Source organism: Pavona decussata, unplaced genomic scaffold (assembly GCF_977016875.1).
Source record: "Pavona decussata unplaced genomic scaffold, jaPavDecu1.1 SCAFFOLD_58, whole genome shotgun sequence".
Taxonomy (NCBI): Eukaryota; Metazoa; Cnidaria; class Anthozoa; order Scleractinia; family Agariciidae; genus Pavona; species Pavona decussata.
Window position 1 is genome coordinate 2,380,339 of NW_028145480.1, and position 19,157 is coordinate 2,399,495.

The 19,157-nt window shown below is 40.8% G+C and overlaps 3 protein-coding genes across 5 annotated transcripts in view; 2 read left to right on the top strand and 1 right to left on the bottom strand.

Moving 5' to 3' along the window:
• LOC146479622 (BTB/POZ domain-containing protein 6-like) overlaps window positions 1–5,355 on the top strand; it is a 36,862-nt gene extending 31,507 nt beyond the window's left edge. Inside the window, exon 2 of the transcript XR_014864857.1 lies at window positions 5,056–5,355. The gene's annotated coding sequence lies outside the window, so the exon portion shown is untranslated. The remainder of the gene's footprint in view (window positions 1–5,055) is intronic.
• The window catches only part of LOC146479623 (uncharacterized), a 45,567-nt gene extending 27,626 nt beyond the window's left edge, over window positions 1–17,941 (bottom strand). Inside the window, exons 1-4 of one of the 3 annotated variants that reach the window (XM_085110469.1) lie at window positions 17,602–17,941; window positions 11,330–11,416; window positions 9,673–9,771; window positions 6,434–9,233 (exon numbers count right to left, since the gene is read on the bottom strand). In XM_085110469.1, the coding sequence (XP_084966595.1) occupies window positions 7,312–9,233; window positions 9,673–9,771; window positions 11,330–11,363 (2,055 nt within the window). In that variant the 5' untranslated portion in view covers window positions 11,364–11,416; window positions 17,602–17,941 and the 3' untranslated portion in view covers window positions 6,434–7,311. Of the gene's footprint in view, window positions 1–6,433; window positions 9,234–9,672; window positions 9,772–11,329; window positions 11,417–11,496; window positions 11,550–17,601 lie in introns of those variants that run through there. The other 2 variants (XM_085110470.1, XM_085110471.1) reach the window with 2 other exon arrangements.
• Window positions 3,519–5,064, top strand: LOC146479629 (BTB/POZ domain-containing protein 6-like). The gene has a single exon (XM_085110487.1). The coding sequence runs from the start codon at window positions 3,593–3,595 to the stop codon at window positions 4,907–4,909; it is 1,317 nt and encodes a 438-aa protein (XP_084966613.1). The 5' UTR covers window positions 3,519–3,592; the 3' UTR covers window positions 4,910–5,064.
• Window positions 17,942–19,157: the final 1,216 nt, after the last annotated feature.

Sequence of the window (19,157 nt, forward strand, 5' to 3'; positions counted from 1 at the left end):
ATAGGACAATCAACACTCTTTCAAGAGATCAACACTTTAAACAAAGTTCAGTGCCAACTTGTAACTTAATGGTATAATATACGTAACATTGTGTAAAAGCACTGTGCAATAAATTGTCCTCTACTCTTGAACGGTGTACAGCCCAGGGGGGGTACTCGGGTATATTAGTGACGGGGACGTGCGAAGACCTTTTTTGGGTTTGAAATTTTCCGTTTGGGACTTTTTTGGGTTTCAAATTTTCTGGTGGACTTTTTTTGCCCTTAGGCAGTCTGCCTAAAGTTTTGTGACAGATGCACGAGGAATGAATAAAGTCGGACGCATGAAATATCTCGCATTCTCTTGGTGTTTTGTACTTTTATTGTTTTTGATGCTTAAAAAATTTGGACTTTTTTTGGGTTACGTTTTTGGCTGCTGGACTTTTTTTGGGTTTTCCTTAGCGTGACGGGACTTTTTTTGGCTTTCAAAATCTGGCCTCATTCGCACCTCCCCGTAACTAATATACCCGAGTACCCCCCCCCCCCCCCCACCCCTGGGGTGTACAGTATTGTATTTTCTAACTCACTTACTTGCGTGACTTGCAGTTCACGACAAAATATCTCATTCCGTCATTTCATAGTTTTTACGATCGAAGTGGAGTTATAACGGTAATGTTGCTAATTAAAAGTAACACAATATATAACAAAATTCTTCAAGTTAAAATAGGAATAGGGTAAGAATTACAGCGACTTAAACAAGTGGGACACGTGCGTTTGGCACCTCGGAATTTGAAACTTTTGTTTGTAGAGCAAGTCGTTGACTGTTGGCACTGCCAGCGACAATTCCTGTTATCCATGGTACTGTGCTTATGGCTTAGTTTCCATTCAAGGGTGGCCGCTTAATACAGGTAAAAATAACAAAGAAAGACAAACATGGGACTGCTACAGGATGGCCGCGGCCGCTTAATAGAGGTGGCCGCCTAATACAGGTACCAAATACAGCGTTTGTATGCGCGAAAAATCGGGACTTTAAAAAGTGGCCGCTTAATAGAGGGTGGCCGCTTAATACAGGGCCGTTATATACAGGTTCGACTCGACTGATTATACTTTTCCAACTCTGAAAGACACACTTAAAGGTTAAATTTTGCCAATTTGGACGGTTTTCGGTTAAATTAAAGACTTTTGGTGGTTGACGGTTAAAAAGGGTAAATTTCTTCCAAGAGTTAAAGTTAATATTAACTTTTGGGTTTTTCAGTAATATTAACAATTGGATTGTGGAGGTTGTTTTTTAGTCAGAAACACGTTGTCAATGTAGTAAATTCAAGTTAGACGTAAATTAAGTAGAAAAGATAAAGTAAGTATATTTGGGAACATAAAAAACTGTTCACCAGTTAAACGATTATTTGAGAGCCAGAAGTCTGGTATGGGCAGCTGACTGATAGTGATATTTGAGAGACCTTGAAACCGTTTGACGGTAAATAATAACTGCTTTTTCTAACGGTTGACGGTAAAATTGCCCTTTTTACGTTTGACGGTTAAATTTTAGGCTGTTTGACGGCTGACGGTTAACCCTATTGAGACCCGCTTCTAAGGTAAGGGACATTTAAAGAATGTTTGTTGTAAGAACTGCTAAGAGCACCCTAACTTGTACAGTCAAATCCCTTCATTGCTGACAGCCTCAGGACCGCGAGTTAGTGTCTTAAATAGCGAGAGTCCGCAATTGCGGGAATTTATTTCAGTCATGCAAACGTTTTTAATTTTTTTTTTTTTTGCCGGGATTTAGCTGCCGTCCGTATTATCGGGTGTCCGTAATAGGGAGGTATCTGCAAGGCGAGAGTCGACAGCCGAATCGGAATATTAATTCGACCCCTGTTGGAAAAACTCGAATTTTTTCTTTTTCCGACTGCGAATAATATATAAATGCATTTTTCTTTGCTCTATTTCAGTCAATGTGAGGTGAATTGTACTGTTCAGCGACGAAATTGAATGTTAAACCATTCACTGCACGGTCCACTGTTTTTCAAAACTGTCACAAATTTGGCGATTATCAAGAGGGGTGAGGAGGGACAGGCCGGGCAACTGTAGGGCATTTGGATCTCAAAAAGATTTTCTGCTCAGATGCCCCACTGTAGTGCATCCATGAATGTTTAAAAGTCATTAAACTGTTAGAATTCCTATGATGGGTACTGTCAAATCCACTGCCTATGCCCGATCACACCCCTTCCCCTCCCCACAGCGGCTTAAATTTGACAGATTTATTACCTGTTCAGGCTATGTTATCGGGCTCATTTACTGAGATTTTTCCCGCCAGTTTTTTTCAGTTGCATGTTTTACACTCCACAACACTGGACAAGGAATGCGACGCAAAAATATAATCTTAGTCATCGAAACAGCAAGTTATCCCGAGGTAACTGGAGCAACCACCGACATCGGTTTCATGTGCAAAACTTTTTGATCACGTAGACACATACAAGATGCCCAACAAAAGGATCGAATGAAGACGGATTAAGCAGCGAGCAGTGGCTGTCGTGACAAAGGTGTTTTGTCGTAACCTGTGGTTAGCCCTTTCTATACGTTCTTAGCAGTGGTGTATCATGTGATGGTGCATGTTAAAATTGTATTGTTCAGCGAGGAAACTGAAAGTTAAACCGTTGACTGCACGGTCCACTGTTTTCCCAATTGTGTTGGCTGAGTCCGATTGAAACTGCCGAACATTGTGGGGAGGGAGAGGCCGGGCAACTGTAGGGCATTTGAATCCCAATAAGATTTTCTGCTCAGATGCTCCACTGTAGCGCATCCGTGAATGTTTAAAAGTCACTAAACTATTAGAAAGATCATGATGAGTAGATAGTTACTGCCAAATACACCGCCTATGCCCGAAAGCACCCCCTCCCACTCAGTGAGTTAAACTTGACAGATTCGTTACTTGTGTTTTCAGCGTTATTGAGCTCATTTACTGCGCAATGTCGCCGACAGATTTTCTGGTGGTTAAATTCGACAACGAATTCGATGCAAAAATCTAATCTTAGCCATCGAAACAGTGAATTGTCGCGACGTGACTCGATCCTCCACCGACATCGGTTTGATGTGCAAAACTGTTTGATCAGGTAGACACGTACCGTCTTGATCCACACCAAGATCCCCAACAAAAGGAAAACAATGGTTACGTGACCAACGCGTTTTGTCGTGACCTGTGGTTAGCCCTTACTATACCTTCTTAGCAGTGGTGTATCATGTGAGGGTGCATGTTAAAACAGGCCATTCAACACAAAGCGCACTTTGTTGCACGGACCCAATATTTGAACCTGGCTCTGTTGCGTTCAACAACGCGCAACCTGTCGAACGGCAGGGGAAAACATTAAGCCATTCATAGTGGTCTGCAGCAAGCAAGTCTAGACATTGCTCAGCATTTGTTGAGCAACAACTGTTAAATAAACACTGTTGCACTGTATATCAATAGTTTCAGATTTCGCACTGTTCCCCCTGACAGTCACGCATATTAAATTTGGCTAGCTATATACCACTGAATAGGTCACCTGATCTCTCATTACTTTGGAGTAAAAGATAATCAGTGATTTGCTTCTTGTTTGAATGTTGTAATTTTGGTAAAGAAGATCATGGCGGTCGTTACTGACAAAAACTGGCAAACAACAAGACCCACCATCAGAGAGAGAACCAAGTTTATGTTCAACAACGATCTCTTCAGCGATGTGAAGTTTGTGGTTCGTAACAGTGATGGTGAAAGTGAATTGAAACAGGTGATTCAAGCTCACAAGTTTGTGCTGTCGATTGGCAGTCCTGTGTTTGAAGCTATGTTTTACGGTGAGCTAGCGGAGACTAGAGACTCTATTGAACTGCCTGACTGTGAGTACGAGAGTCTCTTGGAGTTTTTTCGTTACATGTACTGCGATGAAGTGAATTTGAGCGGAAGTAATGTGATGGGAGTGTTATACTTGGCTGAAAAGTACATGGTGCCTTCCCTGGCTGACAAGTGCTCGAAATATTTGAAAAATCATTTAGATTCATCAAATGTTTTCATCATTTTACAATCTGCCCAGAAATATGATGAGAAAAATCTCATAGATCGATGCTGGGAAGTGATTGATGAAGAAACTGAAGCAGTTGTGAAATCGGATGATTTTGCGACACTTCAGAGGCCCTTACTAGAGGCACTAGTCGAAAGAGATACTCTGGGCATCTCTGAAGTGAAATTGTTCAAAGGAGTCGTCGAATGGGCGACAAAGGAATCGGAGAAGCGAGGCATCGTCGCAGATGGCCAAGAAAAGAGAAGAATCATCGGAGAACGAATCGTAAAAGCATTACGCTTTCCAGTGATGAAACAGGAAGAATTTGCCTCTGTGGTCGTTGGCAGCAAAATCCTCACACACGATGAAGTCGCAGATGTGATGAAATGTTTTGGTGCAGTGCAAAGTTCTCCTGTGGTGTTTCCAGTGGTAGAAAGATCTGGCCCTCCTAATAAATTAGTACGTTGTAGTAGATTTCGCTCATTGCAGTTTGGTTGGAGTAATGGCAGCACCAGGCTACATTTTTCAGCAGACAGCAATATAAAATTTCACGGAGTACACTTGTTCGGCAGCAAGGACAATTCTTATACAGTTACTCTTAAACTCTTGTCAGGTTCCACTGTTCTAGCTTCTACAGACGGTACATTTTCATCGGTGCTCAACGTATCGGCAGAATATTACGGTTTCGATGTGCTCTTTGCAAAACCGATACCTTTGATAAACCATGTCGTATACACCGTTAAAGCTGATATTAATGGTCCACGATCTTGGTACGGTATCAATGGACGCGATTTGCTTGTTTGTTCTGGCGTTGCATTTACCCTGAGGGAACAGTCAGTCCGTTTGCAAACCAAAACTAGTATCGCACGAGGGCAATTTGATGAATTCATTTTCAGTTTTCGAAAGTGAATATTACATGATTGTGAGAAAAACCGAAATTCTGTGAAAAATACTGATTCCGTAAATTTTGAAAGCTGTAAAAAGTTGTAAACTAACGATACGAGATAAAAAGTTGTCTCTAAATTTAAGATATGTTTTCGTGCAATCATCTTCAGGCAAAGTTTTACCATAGATTTCCCCGTAAACTCGATTACTGTAGATGTATGCGTCAAATTAAATGATAATAACAATAATAATAATAAAAAAAAAACATTAACCTGATTGCACACTCCATAGGCTACATAGATCCCCCAAAATAGGCTAATAATGTCGTCATAACGGTTGCTGAATGTCTGTAGCCGTCTTAAATCAAGTTCTCAAACTTATTAATAATTCATAAAGTGAGTTGTCTATTTGAGGCAGGTGGATGATTCTTGATATCCAACGAAACACCAGATCGAGAACTTAAGGAAGGTGCCTACCGAAGTATTTTTGCGCGGTTTATGACTATGCGGGAAAAGCAGATCTTAGTAAGGGCTATTGGAATCCTAAAAACAAAATTGTGGGTAACCACGCATTTTTTAGAGATAATTATAAGCAACAATTATTCTGAAAAGCAGTAAAATGCAAAGCAATGCATGGCGTTTTTATTTTTTTTTTTTCTAATTGAAGCTTTATCTCTCAAAAATCCATGGTTACCCCCAAATTTGTTTTTGGATACGAAAAGAACTTGCTAAGTTCTACTTGCCCCAAATAGTTTTAAACCGCGCAAAAATATTCCTGTATCTCGCACCCAGATCTCAGTCGGTTCGGGAATGTCGAAATGTGAGATCTCCCTTTCGCCTGACCGTGGAAGATCTGGGTAGGAGATGAAGTAGCCACAACCCATAGGAAACCCGAGTATCTTAAGTTGCAGCTTCGACACAAAAACAAGAACTTAACAACCTCGACACCAGATCGACAACTTAACAACCTCGTTCCCAGGCATTTACCTTGCACCCATTTTACAGGGGAAAACCCTGAGAAAAAAAGTTGACAATTGCTGTTAAATCCCCTGCCTATGCCCTTCCGCACTCCCCCCACCCCCCACCACCACCACCACAACCACCCAGCGGATTAACTTTGACAGGTGCAGTTTTCAATTAAGTGTCGAAGGTAAGTTGATATTTGTTTTGGTTTCACTTAACTATGCTCTGTTTTTGGTTAGAAAAACTCACGTCACCTTTTCAAGCAGAACAAAAGCAAACTCTGTCTTGACAGCGTTACTGGATTGCGACATTAAAACCGAACCTTAATCGTCGAAACAGCGAATTTGCCCGATTTGACTCGAACCACGGACATCGGTTTGATGCGCAAAACTGTTTGATCTCGTACCGAGATTTCATAACAAGATACTCAAAAGACCCACACAAACGAATGCGTGAAAGGTGCTAGAAAAGGGAACGGATCGGAGCGCGCGCGCGCGAAGTATGCGAGAAGAACTCGCGTTTTCCCTTTTCCCTCCCGTTTTCTAGCGCCAGAAGGGCTCAAACACCTGAATGTATCAGCGGAGAATCAAATGCGCACACATTTTAATTCCAGAGAGGCTACGTTGACTTGTATGCCCTGTAACAATATTCCAATGTACGGAATTAGAAAATGAACTTAACTTAAATACTGATAGTGATTCTTAAATAATACAATTGCCAACTCTGCCTTAAGGAAAGTGGCGTCAAATTTGAATAAATTCTTTTAAACACATCAAGATTATTAACACTTAATACTATCACAGAAAAACGATGTTTTCAATTTCAAACTACGCTTGGATTACACCTTGAGATACAGAAGAATCTCTTGAATACAACGATAACTTACAATTTAAGTCGGTTTTAACTAAAAAAAAACGACAAAAAATTTGCTATTTGGGGAATATTGAGATACAAACGTCCTATGGCAGTCTTATTAAACAGCTTTCATCTGGGCAATTTCTTTTAGGTCCAAGCTTTTTTCGTGACCGAAAACTTTCAACGAATGTCTAGGAAAGATTTGTTGCAATTGTTGCGATTCTTTCTAAAAAATTTAATGCGCTTAAAGGGTTAGGAAACAAATTATGAAGCGTGTATTATACGCAAGGCGCCTTCACACGACAAAGTAAGGTATGCAAACTCGGCGATTTTTTTTCTATTATATTCTGTTGTCGTCAAAGAGAACCAGGCTCCCATCAGGCCAACGCCTTTTTTTCAACTGCTTGGGGTCGGCAAACTCGATCACATTCGACGTGTCAACGTTTGTTAAACCAAACGTGTGCTGTTTACTTCAAACGCCACAGAGAAGCTTTTAAGAAAGAATTGCCGTCAAATTTGGAGTAAGCAATAAGCGGAAGTCTATGGTTGTTTGTCGTGTGGAAGCAAAGGTTTGCTAACGTTTGCGGTGTAAAAGCGCCTTCATGGTCATTAATCATCTATATTACCTATAGAAAGCGGTATATCCTCGTCAAATGTCAAAGCAACCACTTTACCCGACAAACTGCCAATTTTCTCGTCATACGAGCCGTTCTCAGTCCCGGCGAGTACCTCACCCGTGATTATTCCCGACTGATGTTCTGGGTCATCACTGGGAGTAACGTCCGCCGTAATGGTGGCGATTTTCTTGCCGGAATTACAAGACAACACATCTATTGATGCTGTGGCAATGAGTCCATTTGCGACAGCCTCACCTGAAACGGCAAACAGATCACCGCGGAGTGTAGCTAGCTTTTCGCTTGATTCATTATCAATAGGGGTAGAGGTAACTTCCCCTTTCACAATACCGATTCTATCCCCAGTGTTGGGCGTGGTCGGGTCCCCCTCTTCCTTGGCCACGCGGTACACAGATCCCGATAATGTAACTGTCTGTTGGCCCTCAGGATTTTCTAAAGAGCCAATGCGAACATTAGCTGTTACAGTGCATATTCTGCCTTGAACGTTTTCATTGCTCACTGACGAATCTCGCCTTGTTGGAGAAGGATGACCGTCACCAGAAACGTGAACGTTCTGTTCCGCCGGCATCTGTTTCCCTTCGAGGGAAGCGGAATCCTCTTTGGTGGTTTCGCTTGTTTCTACAGGTAGCGCAACCTCAGTTGTTGTCGGTAAAATGTTTTGCTGAGAAGAACCAAGACTTTCGCGAGATATACTGTCCTTTCTCATGGTCTCTTCCCGTGCAGATACTGTATCTTTATCATTAAGTAAGCTGGCTTGACTGGCATTCCTGTTTGAAGCCGGGTCGGCGCTGGGGGTGCTGTGCGGCGCCATTTCCTTTTCACTAGATAAGCTGGCCTTACTGGTAGTCCTGTGACTGGACAAGTTTCCTTCGCTGGTATCCCTAACTGCAGGTGTATCTTTTTGGTGAGAAGTACCAAGACTTTGGCGCGATAAATTAACATCTTCCTCAGAGTGCGCACCAAAATACTCGCTTACAGTCATACTCTCCTTTCTCACCGTTTGTTCCTGTCCAGATACTGCATCCTTAGATAAGCTGACTTGACTAGCATTTCTGTTTGAAGCCGGAATTTCGCTGGTATTGCTGTGCGACGCTGTGTCCCTTTCACCAGATAAGCTGGCTTTACTGGTACTCCTGCGACTGGATAAGTTTCCTTCGCTGGTATCCCTGGCTGCAGGCGTCTCCTGGTCAGCTAAGTTAACTTTGGTGATGTTTTGGTGAGAAGTACCAAGACTTTGACGTGATAAATTAACATCTTCCTCAGAGGGCGCACCAAAATACTCGCTTACAGTCATACTGCCTTTTCTCACCTGTCCAGGTACTGTATCTTTATCACCAGATAAACTGACTTGACTGGTATTCCTGTTCGACGTCGAGACTGCGCTGGTATTCCTGTGCTGTGCCGTCTCTCCACCTGGACTCGTCCCTTGACTGACTTCTCTGGTATCCGTGTGGGACACAGAGTCTCTCTTACCAGATGCGCTTGTTTCACCTGAGGCGTCCTGCGCTTCTTCAACATCATTTTCTTTCCCTCCATCAGCACCCGTTACCAAAGCAACAGCCTCGTCGCCTACGGAAGCACTGCTAGCAGCAACGACTGGACGCTGTTCGCCAGAAGAAACTCTTTCGCGAGATGAACTGCTTTCAGGAGCGGTTTCCTGCTGGGTAGCTGCTACTTCGCCGCGTGAACCATCTTCTTCGTTGAGCTGCTGTTCTGAAATAGCGTCATTGTTGACGTTTTGTTCGACTGCCAGAGGTTCATTGTCACTCGTTGTTTCTGAGACTCTTTTATCGCTTTCAGTCTTACTTCTTGAAATAGAATCGTGAGGAACATGGCCGTTTGCTTCAGAGGATGGTGTCTCGTCTTCACGTCTGTGCGCATTGGAAGTCTTCTTCCCTGCAAAATGGATTGAGAACACGGTAATTGTACTTACGGTGATTCCCGCGAAATAAAAATTGCGAAAATTTTCTCAAACGTTCTATGATTGTTTACTACATGTACTCTGTGAACAGTATCGAAAGGGATCGAAACACAGCTGATGGTTTTCACAAGTATCGATATTTGGAAACCTGAGTATCGATGATATTGCGTATTTGGTATCGGTATCGATGTAACTAATGAAAAGCACAAGGAACGTGTGGGACAAAACGAATGGGTTTGGTTTTACTTCTCAGTAGTTTGGAGACGAGACTCGGAGCAAAGAAAAGCAAAATCAAAACAAATATGACTCCAACTTTCAAAAACTGCTCTATTTGTCGAAAACGGACAACTAAATCAAGCAAGTCGGGCCAATGGAAATTAGTTTACAGCTTGCTGCACAAAAATGTTCACTTACCACTTTGTTCATTGTCCTGTATCCGTTTAGCATTCCCATTTCTTTCCTTGTGGGAGGAGCGACTTGATGTTGATTTTCGTCTTGGGGCTGGCTGGGCAACTATTGAGAACAAATAAGGTTCATAGGAACTCTTCTAGTTTCCATTTAAATCAGGATTCCCACTGGTTATTATTCTAGAGATCAAGGTCATGTATCTTACCAAATATTTTGACTTTGTTCAACAAGTGTAAAAACTAATTTAAAAGGTCTTTGGATTAACATTTCATTTTTATTGTACATAATATACTAGCATGACAAAGCATTATTAAACTTAAACTTAACCCTTCAACCCCTAATACCAAGGAACAAATTCTCCTATCTTGCCCTCATACTTTTCTTATAAAAGTAATGGGGTGAAGTTATTAAAATATCAAGAAAATTCTCCTTGGCTGATCATATCCTTAATTCTCATGACCTCTGGAGTTGAATAAGCATTGATATTACAAGGAGAAATTTGTTGCTCAGATCACTGTTAGGGCTTAAAGGTGCCAGTTCTTCAAAGAGTGTATAATGTTACCCAGTGGACAGTTGTAAATGGGAATTTCAGTGGCTTCCAAGTCGAATTGTAATTTGGGAATGTTGGTAGGAAACCAGAGTACCCTGAGAAAAACCTCTGGGATTGGGGATGAGAACCAACAACAAACTCAACCCACATATGGCATCAACACCAAGAATCAAAGTCAAGCCACACTGGTGGGAGGTGAGTGCTCTAACCACTGTACCATCCCTGCTCCCCCAAGCAGGGTGGAGTGCATTAGTATGTACATAGTTGGAGCAAATTGTATCCGCTTGATAGCTCAATTTATCCACTGGATATAGTTACCCACCCTTCAAACTACTGGGGCCAGATTGTGGTCCAGATTGTAACTCATGAGAGTGCAGACTTTGGTGGTCAGGGAAGAAAATCAGGAAATCTGGAGGAAAGCCATTGGATTTAGGGATGGGAACAACGAGGTCAAATCACTTGTGACAATGAGTTCACAATTCAGACATATTTTTTAGTCAATGTTAATGGGAGGCGAGTACGTTTGTCACCGTGCCATGACCACCCTCCTCTAAAGGAAAATCTACAAAAAATTCTTGAAGGATCCAGGTACCCGAAGGAGTAGTATGACAGATCAGCTCAGCCAGAGAAATGGACATAGTTACAGCAAAATAGGTGAAATCGTGAGGCCCACAACTGCGGGTTATTTGCCAGTCTGGGTTTTGAAGGATTTAAAGGCTGGCCGTTGAGTTCACAAACTTGGAACTTCTGTAAAATTCCAAAAAATAAGCCCTGCCCCCCAAAGTAAGCCCATGGCCTGTTGAACTCTTTTATGCTGTAAGCCCTCGCATAAAACACCATGTCCCTCCCGGCATGGGTTTAAAGGGCTTTAGTAATACAATATGTATCTATACCTGAGACCAGTCAGTGACCTTTCATGCATTTTTTGCAATCTGATTGGTCAGCTATCTCTGATCATTCAACATTATGCATGTACATCTCCCAGGAGGTGAATATACTGCCTTTATCCCTTTTGCTCAGCCTTATGCTGCCTTAATGCCTTTGCTCAGCATGTTTCTGTTGCAAATATGACTCCGATCAAATTCAATTGAATAAATCAAGCTCATCACCAACCTGTACTGGTGGCTGTGGAGGACCCACAACCCATAGGAAATACTGTGTCACTGAAAACAACACCAAGAATCCTTCAAGCTTTAAAACCTACAAGGAAAACCAAAACTTCAACTACTGTCAGACAATGCTTCCACTTAGTGCCCTCCTAATTATCCAATTATAATCACCCCTGTTCTAACAAGTGTTTCTCCTAGAGTGTCACTTTATTAAGATGCTCCCCTACTATCACCCCCTTCCAACAAGTAAGTTACCTCTGATAATAAGCATCCCCTACTGTATGGCATCATAAGATGAACCACTGTCATTCAGCTTCCTTTAATTGACGTGAATTATATTTAACTATTATCCTCCAAAAGCAGGTGGAATATCCCAATACTTATAGCTGAGGAAGCTGACCAAGTTGGTTAAAATCAGGGAAAATTCTGCTAGATTGAGCAGGATAATTATTTTATTATTCAACACAGATAATATTCACGCAGATAATACTCTGAGGTTGTTACTAATAATATTGTTTTAAAAGGGCTCTGCCATTTTTCTGCCAGACACATGAAATTATGTATTTGGCAGGACATCCTGTTGTGCATGGACGACAAATGTTGAGTGCACCATGACCATATTTGGGCAGTGTTACAATGTGTTGAATAATAAATTGTAATATCTTATCTGAAAGTAACATTATTTTTGAAGATATTAACTGACTTAGCAAAGACAAGTGAATGCTAGTCTTACTTGCTCTTAATTTGTTACAATTCATACTCTGATGTTTAAAAAAAGCATCCCATCCCCAAATAATTAAATTGAACTCCCTTTCCAATAAGTGCCCACCCTTGGGCTATACCAAGGGAGAAATAGTGCCCAGTAGGCAGTTGCTAAAAATTGAATCATTATGATAATCCATCAATTAATCGCTGAATTTTAATAACTAGCAATAACAAAAAGTTTATTTAATTGTCACAGTTTTACTCATGCCAGTTAGTGTTCATTAAGTGCAACAGTCTGTTTGCCATAAGAATTAAATTTATGTGATTTTGTAGCCAGCAATAAAAATGTGTGAATAACAATGAGTTAACTGTATGTGAAAATAATATTTATTTATTTAGTTATGTGATAATTTTGATTTGATTCATTTGCTACTTAGTACAATTTACAACAGGAAGCAATAGTAAAATGACAAAAAAGTGATAAAATAATACAATCAAATGAGTAACAAAACAGCTACAGTAGGAAAATGACTTGTGGCAGGGAAATCTTGAAGAAGCTGAGACTGAGTGTATTTATTAAATCCCCTCTCTAACAACATCACTCTCTGGTCGTGATTTAACTGGCTAAAAATTAATTAATTAGTGCTCTTTTCATTGTATAAACATTATACTAACAATAAATCTACAAAATCTGTTCAACCTATCTTGACTAATGATTATTAACTTGCATAATTGACAGGATAATAATCATTATTCAATCCATTTACCAATGGTCAAGCTGCTCAGCTTGTATTATGTGAATACAAAAATTAGACCCTGAACCATTGCATTTGCAGGGCTGTGTGATTGCGTATTAACACAAGATTTTCTAGTTTCAAAACCCACAATTACAATATGGCCCAAGAGAAACAAGATGAAAATGATGTGGTGGGCAGTGGAAGGTAAATGTAATAAAATGTATGTTGGAGTAAAGCCGGATTACTAATGGGATGCAAGTCTTGCAAAGTCAATTTTGCAACTTCATAATAAAGGCAGGACATCTGTGAAATAGACCCAGTGTATACTCAACCAGTGCTTGTGTAGAATTCTAAGATTTAATCCACTATCTTGCCAGAAACCATCAGCAACAAAGATATGTGGCATTTGCTTGCTTGCTGGCCTGTGAGAAAGGTCATTTTCCTTGCCTTATTTTCAAGCCTTTTTCCCTCTCCGCCCTCTCTTTGGTATTCAGTTAGTATCGGGTTTGGTAAGTATTCCACTGATTGGGTTCAGTGTGACGGTGCCTTTGGTTGTGGCTGCTTGCAGCGTTGTCAAGGATACATCCTTCCCCAAGCCTGATTGCTGCCCAGCTCCACCAACCTTTAAGGCACCAGCTCCCAAGCTCATCTATTTTTCAGTTGATGAGTTTAACAAGACTTATAGGACAGAACAAAGTGAGAAGGAGAGGAAAGTGGCTTTGCCACAGTCATGCTATGGAAAACTCAACTGAATGTCTTGCATCATATCCATAAAAGAACCCTCAAGTCCACAGGAAGACCATGCAACAGCTGAGGGTATGAGTTTTACAGGATATGAAGAAGTCTGAGTGGGCATACCTGAACACAGATAACCTGCAATCAGGCGTTCTTTTTTTCTGGGAGCAAGAAAGTGTGGCAGCGCGGGAGTTGGCGGTCGGGAGATTGGATGAAAAATTGGTTGAAAAACAAAAGATCCTTTCAGCACGTTCCAACTGGTTACATGATCGCATGTTTGATTTCCGGTGTAATTTCAAAATTATGGCTACAGCCGAGGGAGATGTGATCAGCGAATTTTCCACTGCTCTTACTTCATCTCTTTACGACTTAGTTCATCCATTCCACAAATTGTTAAAGGGTGAGCAGACAGCATGCATCTGAAGGATCGTTTGCTTAGTAAAAAGATGTTTTAGCTGCCATACTTCCAACGGGCCGGAGACAGGGAACGTCAACCGACAATTTGTTTACAGCAGTGCTGAACAATGGCTGAGTGATCAATAGAGAAAGGCGTTTAATACGTACAGTGTGGCAATCTTCACCAGGCAAAGGTTTTGGCAGTCGATGAAGTTCACACAGTCGCAACCTGGTAAGTTTAATACAACCTTGTTCCCAGGGTCTCTCCTCTTCACGTCCCAGGGAGCGAGAGAGGAGAGACCCTGGTTGGGTCTGGTCATGTGTCTCCCAGAGAAAAATTAGACCCAGGGAGGGGTCCTTCACTAGCTACTTATTGTCAAGATTTATTTTCCACTCCAAAACCAGACTTCCGCTTTGCCCACACGAATCTCATTCAACTGGCTATGTTTTTCAGTAGTCTTCATTTTGCGTGTCATTGTAACATTAATCGGCTTAAAGCTTAACAAAGTCCGTTGTCTTGAGGCGCTGTACTTTGGAAAATCACTGTGTATATAAACGACAAAATTAACAGTGGACGAACACTCACTCGCCTTCCCCTTCAATTCATGGAGTTGTAATTGTGGTTTATTCTAGCTTTGAATGCGCTGATGAAAGATCAAATCTGAAGAACTAAGGAAGGAAACTTGAAAGGAATCGGGTCGATGTCCAGCTGTTCTGAAAGGTCATTCTGCAGCAGCTATGCTGCTAACAGAGAGTTTCATTCTGGAAAATCTTTTAGCATAAGCGCAGTCGTTTGCGTCTCTGGTATTTAGCATCGTTGGTTTGTTTACGTCCGCTTTTCTCTCGGGACGTAAACAAACCAACGATGTGTAATACTAGAGACGCGAACGACCACGCTCGTGCTAAAAGATTTGCCAGAAAGAAACGCTCTGTTAGCAGGGTTGCAGCAACAAACAATACACAGGAAATAGCACATAAGCAGAACACTTTCGGAAGGAGGATGGACGGTGTTACAACATGTATACGGTAAATTTTTCACGGATCTTTCAATGAACAAAGAAAACCCTTTTGAAATACTGTAATCGTTGCAAAATAATAACGAAATAACCTTTGTTCCAGTTGATGGCTTTAAAGTGAAATTTAGTCCGCTGCTACAATGGCTTCGAGATACATTTCCGGTCACGTTTGATTCTTTCCTGGCTGTCAAATGTGGCCCGGAAGACGACTTCTCGATGGCCAGCTTGACTTAAACGATGCCTGACTTTCAGAGATCGTGGACTTGACGACTCTAAAAGTAAATGTGGCAAAAAAATTCACTTCGTGGAAGTGCGTCACCGTAAAGCTCTTCGGCTGCCACTAGTAATTTGCTGTATCTTCAACTGATTTACAAAGTCGATAGCAGCTCACATTCACAGATTCACTTGCTTTATTTACCTTTATAGGGGTTTCTGAATGACCACTTGACAAGACCTTTGAAACACACGCAAATCGCAAGTTGACTTGACTGGGGCATGTTTTCCCATCTCCGGTACACTTAGTATAGGCAAACTGACACTCAACTGCCCCTCTCTCAAGTCATTTATTTGTAATCTCCCAGATTCTTGGAGACACGTGACCAGACCCAACCAGGGTCTCTCCTCTATCGCTCCCTGGGACGTGAAGAGGAGAGACCCTGGGAACGAGGTTGAGTTTAATACCGCATGATAATGTCAACGTTCGCGCTGAAGTTTTTCATGCTTGCAAGGAATGAAGCTGAAGAATTTAAGATGTTGAAGCATGAAGTTGACTGTCTCCTTGATTTATCCCTAAAAGTTAGGAAAATATTAATTTCGAGAGCTCAGCTGTCTCTTTTCGTCTTAGAGAATGTTATTGTATAGTTTGGGAATTTTAGAATTAGCATTTAAAATCATTGATTTTTTTTGTTTTGGAGTGTTCAAATGTATTTTTAACATTTTGAGAATTAGCGCCCAAGCTGTATTCATTTCCAGTAAAATCTGATTGGCTGACATTAAAAGCATGACACAAGATAACATCACGTAGTAAACAAGGGGCGAAAGATGACTCGTGCAGTAATTGCATCAGGCATTGTTTTTTTCTTCCCTTCTCCCGACCGCTGACTCTCGCGCTGCCACACTTTCGCACTCCCAGAAAAAAGAATGCCTGATCGCAAGTTAGAACACAGACAGAGAACAATATCCTTGGTGATAGTAAAAGTGGTAGTAAAAGTTGTACATATTTTAAAATAAGCAAAAAAAAAAAAACATATCATAAAGCTCTGAATGTAAAGCCCGTCTGAAAAATAAGTCAACCGTAAACTAATAAGTTCCGGACAAATATCATCTCAGACCAAAAAACCCTGCTGAATTGAAAATCCAGAGCTGACTAGCACCCAAATATATTTACAATTATTCAGGGAGCATTACGTTGTAGGGTTAGTGTAGCTGTTTTAACCTTTAGCCTTACTTAAGTGTTTTAAATATCTGAAGGCCATGAAAATTCACTCTAATCAACAACAAGCACAACCCCCCTCCCCGTGCTCCTTTACCACCAGCTGAAAACAAATTCTCCCTAGATCTATACCCTTATTAATTTAAAACAAGATAATTTGAACAAATATGAGCATCAGGCATATACGCTGTATTCAGAATTTTAACGTACACTATGCACAGGACAAAATTATGCCGTGACTGTATAATTTTTTTTATAACCAAGGAGTCTGATAGTCGCAACTATAAAACATGATGGACAGTTTGTGCGACGAAAAGCCCCGAAACCCATTAAAAAAGTGCACTGTCAAAATCTTTTAATTAACAAAGCTGTCAACTCACGTCTCTATGCATATGGAGGCTTTAGTTTGACAATGGATATATTTATTTAATAAAGACCACATGAATGTTGCTTATTTGAAGATGCAGGTACTTTGCTTCTTAATTGCCAAAGATAATGCGTAGACACCAGTAACTAGTCTGAGCGGAAACCTCATCAAAGATGATTTTTCTAACTTATTATGAGCAGTAAGCTAGAACTTTGACGAGTGTACAATCAAATTAAAGCATCTAGCTTTCTCTAACATCTTTAAAAAAATTTTCAAGTATCGATAGAGTATCAATTGAGCAAGTTTCCGAGCTCATAGAATTTTAATAAACTGAGTTCCATTTATGTTATATGTTATTAATCTTTTATCCTTAATTGGCACAGATGAAGGTGTATTTTGTGAGTGACTGAACAAATTTCATAATATTTGGCTGACAGACATTACAGACAGATTCGAACTAAATGCAAATTTTCATGAGTGAATTTGCATCCATGATCCCCTTGCGGATATTTGTCGCCTGTTGTGCAAATAACAATAAAATCGGTTTATTGAAGATCCGGAGTAACCATGGAATCCACGTCAAAATAGCAACAAAATAAAGTTTGTTAATTATAAACTTGACATGACCTAAAGATAGCTGTCGATTGCCAAGGAAAGATTGCCGTAAAAGCGACTCGTTGCCATCAGGATTAAAGAAAACCTTCGCGTGCTCAATACTAAGAGATCGCAAACACAACCACAATATTATAAATGATGTATACACACAAACTGCTCATTGAGAAGAACAGTGGATTGTTTATCTGCTCAAATATGTACATTATTCATCGTCATGCAGTAAAAGCTTAATCTTTATGTTTAAACGTATAAAACCAAGAGCTTAAGGCTTACCTTATACTAGAAACAGCGCAACTTTTCCAACCGCAGCTAAAGAATACCGGAGCAAAAATATCCACTTGTGAATCCCATCAACTTCAGAAAACACAAAGCGAAATCGTTAAGCCCAATTCAATAAGTACATGCACACGGTCAATTATCAAGTCGGACTGCCAGCAGAGAAAGGCTATGGTTTTAGCACCAATTTCACGAAATGTTGTTAATTTTGTGGCTGTCTTTACGCCAAGAGAAAGGGAGATTCTTCTGAAACGAGCAAATGACGTTCATCTGCAACGGATCTAAATTTCGTGAGGCGGAACTTGACCGGTGCCGTCAAGGCCGTCGTGCGAATGAAATTTTCGTAATCAGTTTTCGTAATCACTTCAGTGTGGAGGAACTGGTGACTAATATAATGTGCGGTACCCCTCCCCCACCAATGCGTTTCTTGTTGCCATAAAAAAATATTCAAAAAAAAAAATTAATTATCGCGTTTCGCCTCCTGGTTTAAAAAAATATTCGGTTTTTTTTCTACAACAAGTAACAATTAGCGTCATGACATCGACGCTATCATAATCTTGAGCGCAATACCCGAGGCATGATCACAATAGCTGTCTGAAGCCGGGTCACCTGTGTGTGTTTGTAGGGGGGGGGGGGGGGAGGGGGGCATAGCCAAGTTATTTTTTTTGTTTTGTTTATTTCACTACACACGTTCCAAAAAAAATAAATTTATAAAATAAAATTAAAAAATAATAATAATAATAATAAAAAAGAACTTCGATCCCTTACCCTATGGCCAATTGATCATGGTGCTGCTCATGTATGTTCGGATTGAAATCAATTTACAGTTGCTTTTTGCTGCAATACTGGTGAGAGTTTTCATTGAACGAAAGACTAGACGGCTGAGGGCCTGTGGCCGGTGTGTATACCGGCTTGCGATCGATAAGGGAGTGATCGCTCGAGAGTCCCTCTCAGTTTCTCTTTACTCAATCATAGATGGCGCAGTTCTGGATACCGAGAAGTACTTTAGAATTGCTGGTGATAGTTCGGTGGGGAAGTGAGGGAGTGGAGCGGGGAGGGAAGTGGGGGTTTGGAGAGGAAGGAGGGTGGCGGGATATCGATTCCAGGGGGAGTGCGGCGGGTAGTCTATAAGCCGAGGAAAGAGTGGATGTGAAGTGTAGTGTTCCATAATGTTCTATATTGTGTGGTCAAAGTAAAATGACATACTACTGACTGGAAATAGCGTATGTGATTGCCCATAATTAGTGCTCCAGATATAAGACCATATAAGTGAGCTTTGTAGTTTAGTATTCAAGATGAAAAGGTTTCATTTGTCCTTGTGCCTTTTTGAGCTATTTTGTAATCGAGTCACTTGTTGATAGTTTGCGCTATTTATATTTTCATTGATACCGAAAGATTTCAAACTTTATGTGGGCAAAATACCTCTTACATGGATCTATCTAAATATAACATATACCAACCAATACGAAATAAACCGATATTCTTAGGATTAGAATAACGGAGATCCCACTTGGGAAAAGCGAAACCTCACGGAATTAAGAACAGACAGCACA

Excerpts from the sequence above, each read along its gene's own strand:
- LOC146479629 (XM_085110487.1), top strand. The coding sequence starts at position 3,593 with ATGGCGGTCGTTACTGACAAAAACTGGCAAACAACAAGACCCACCATC.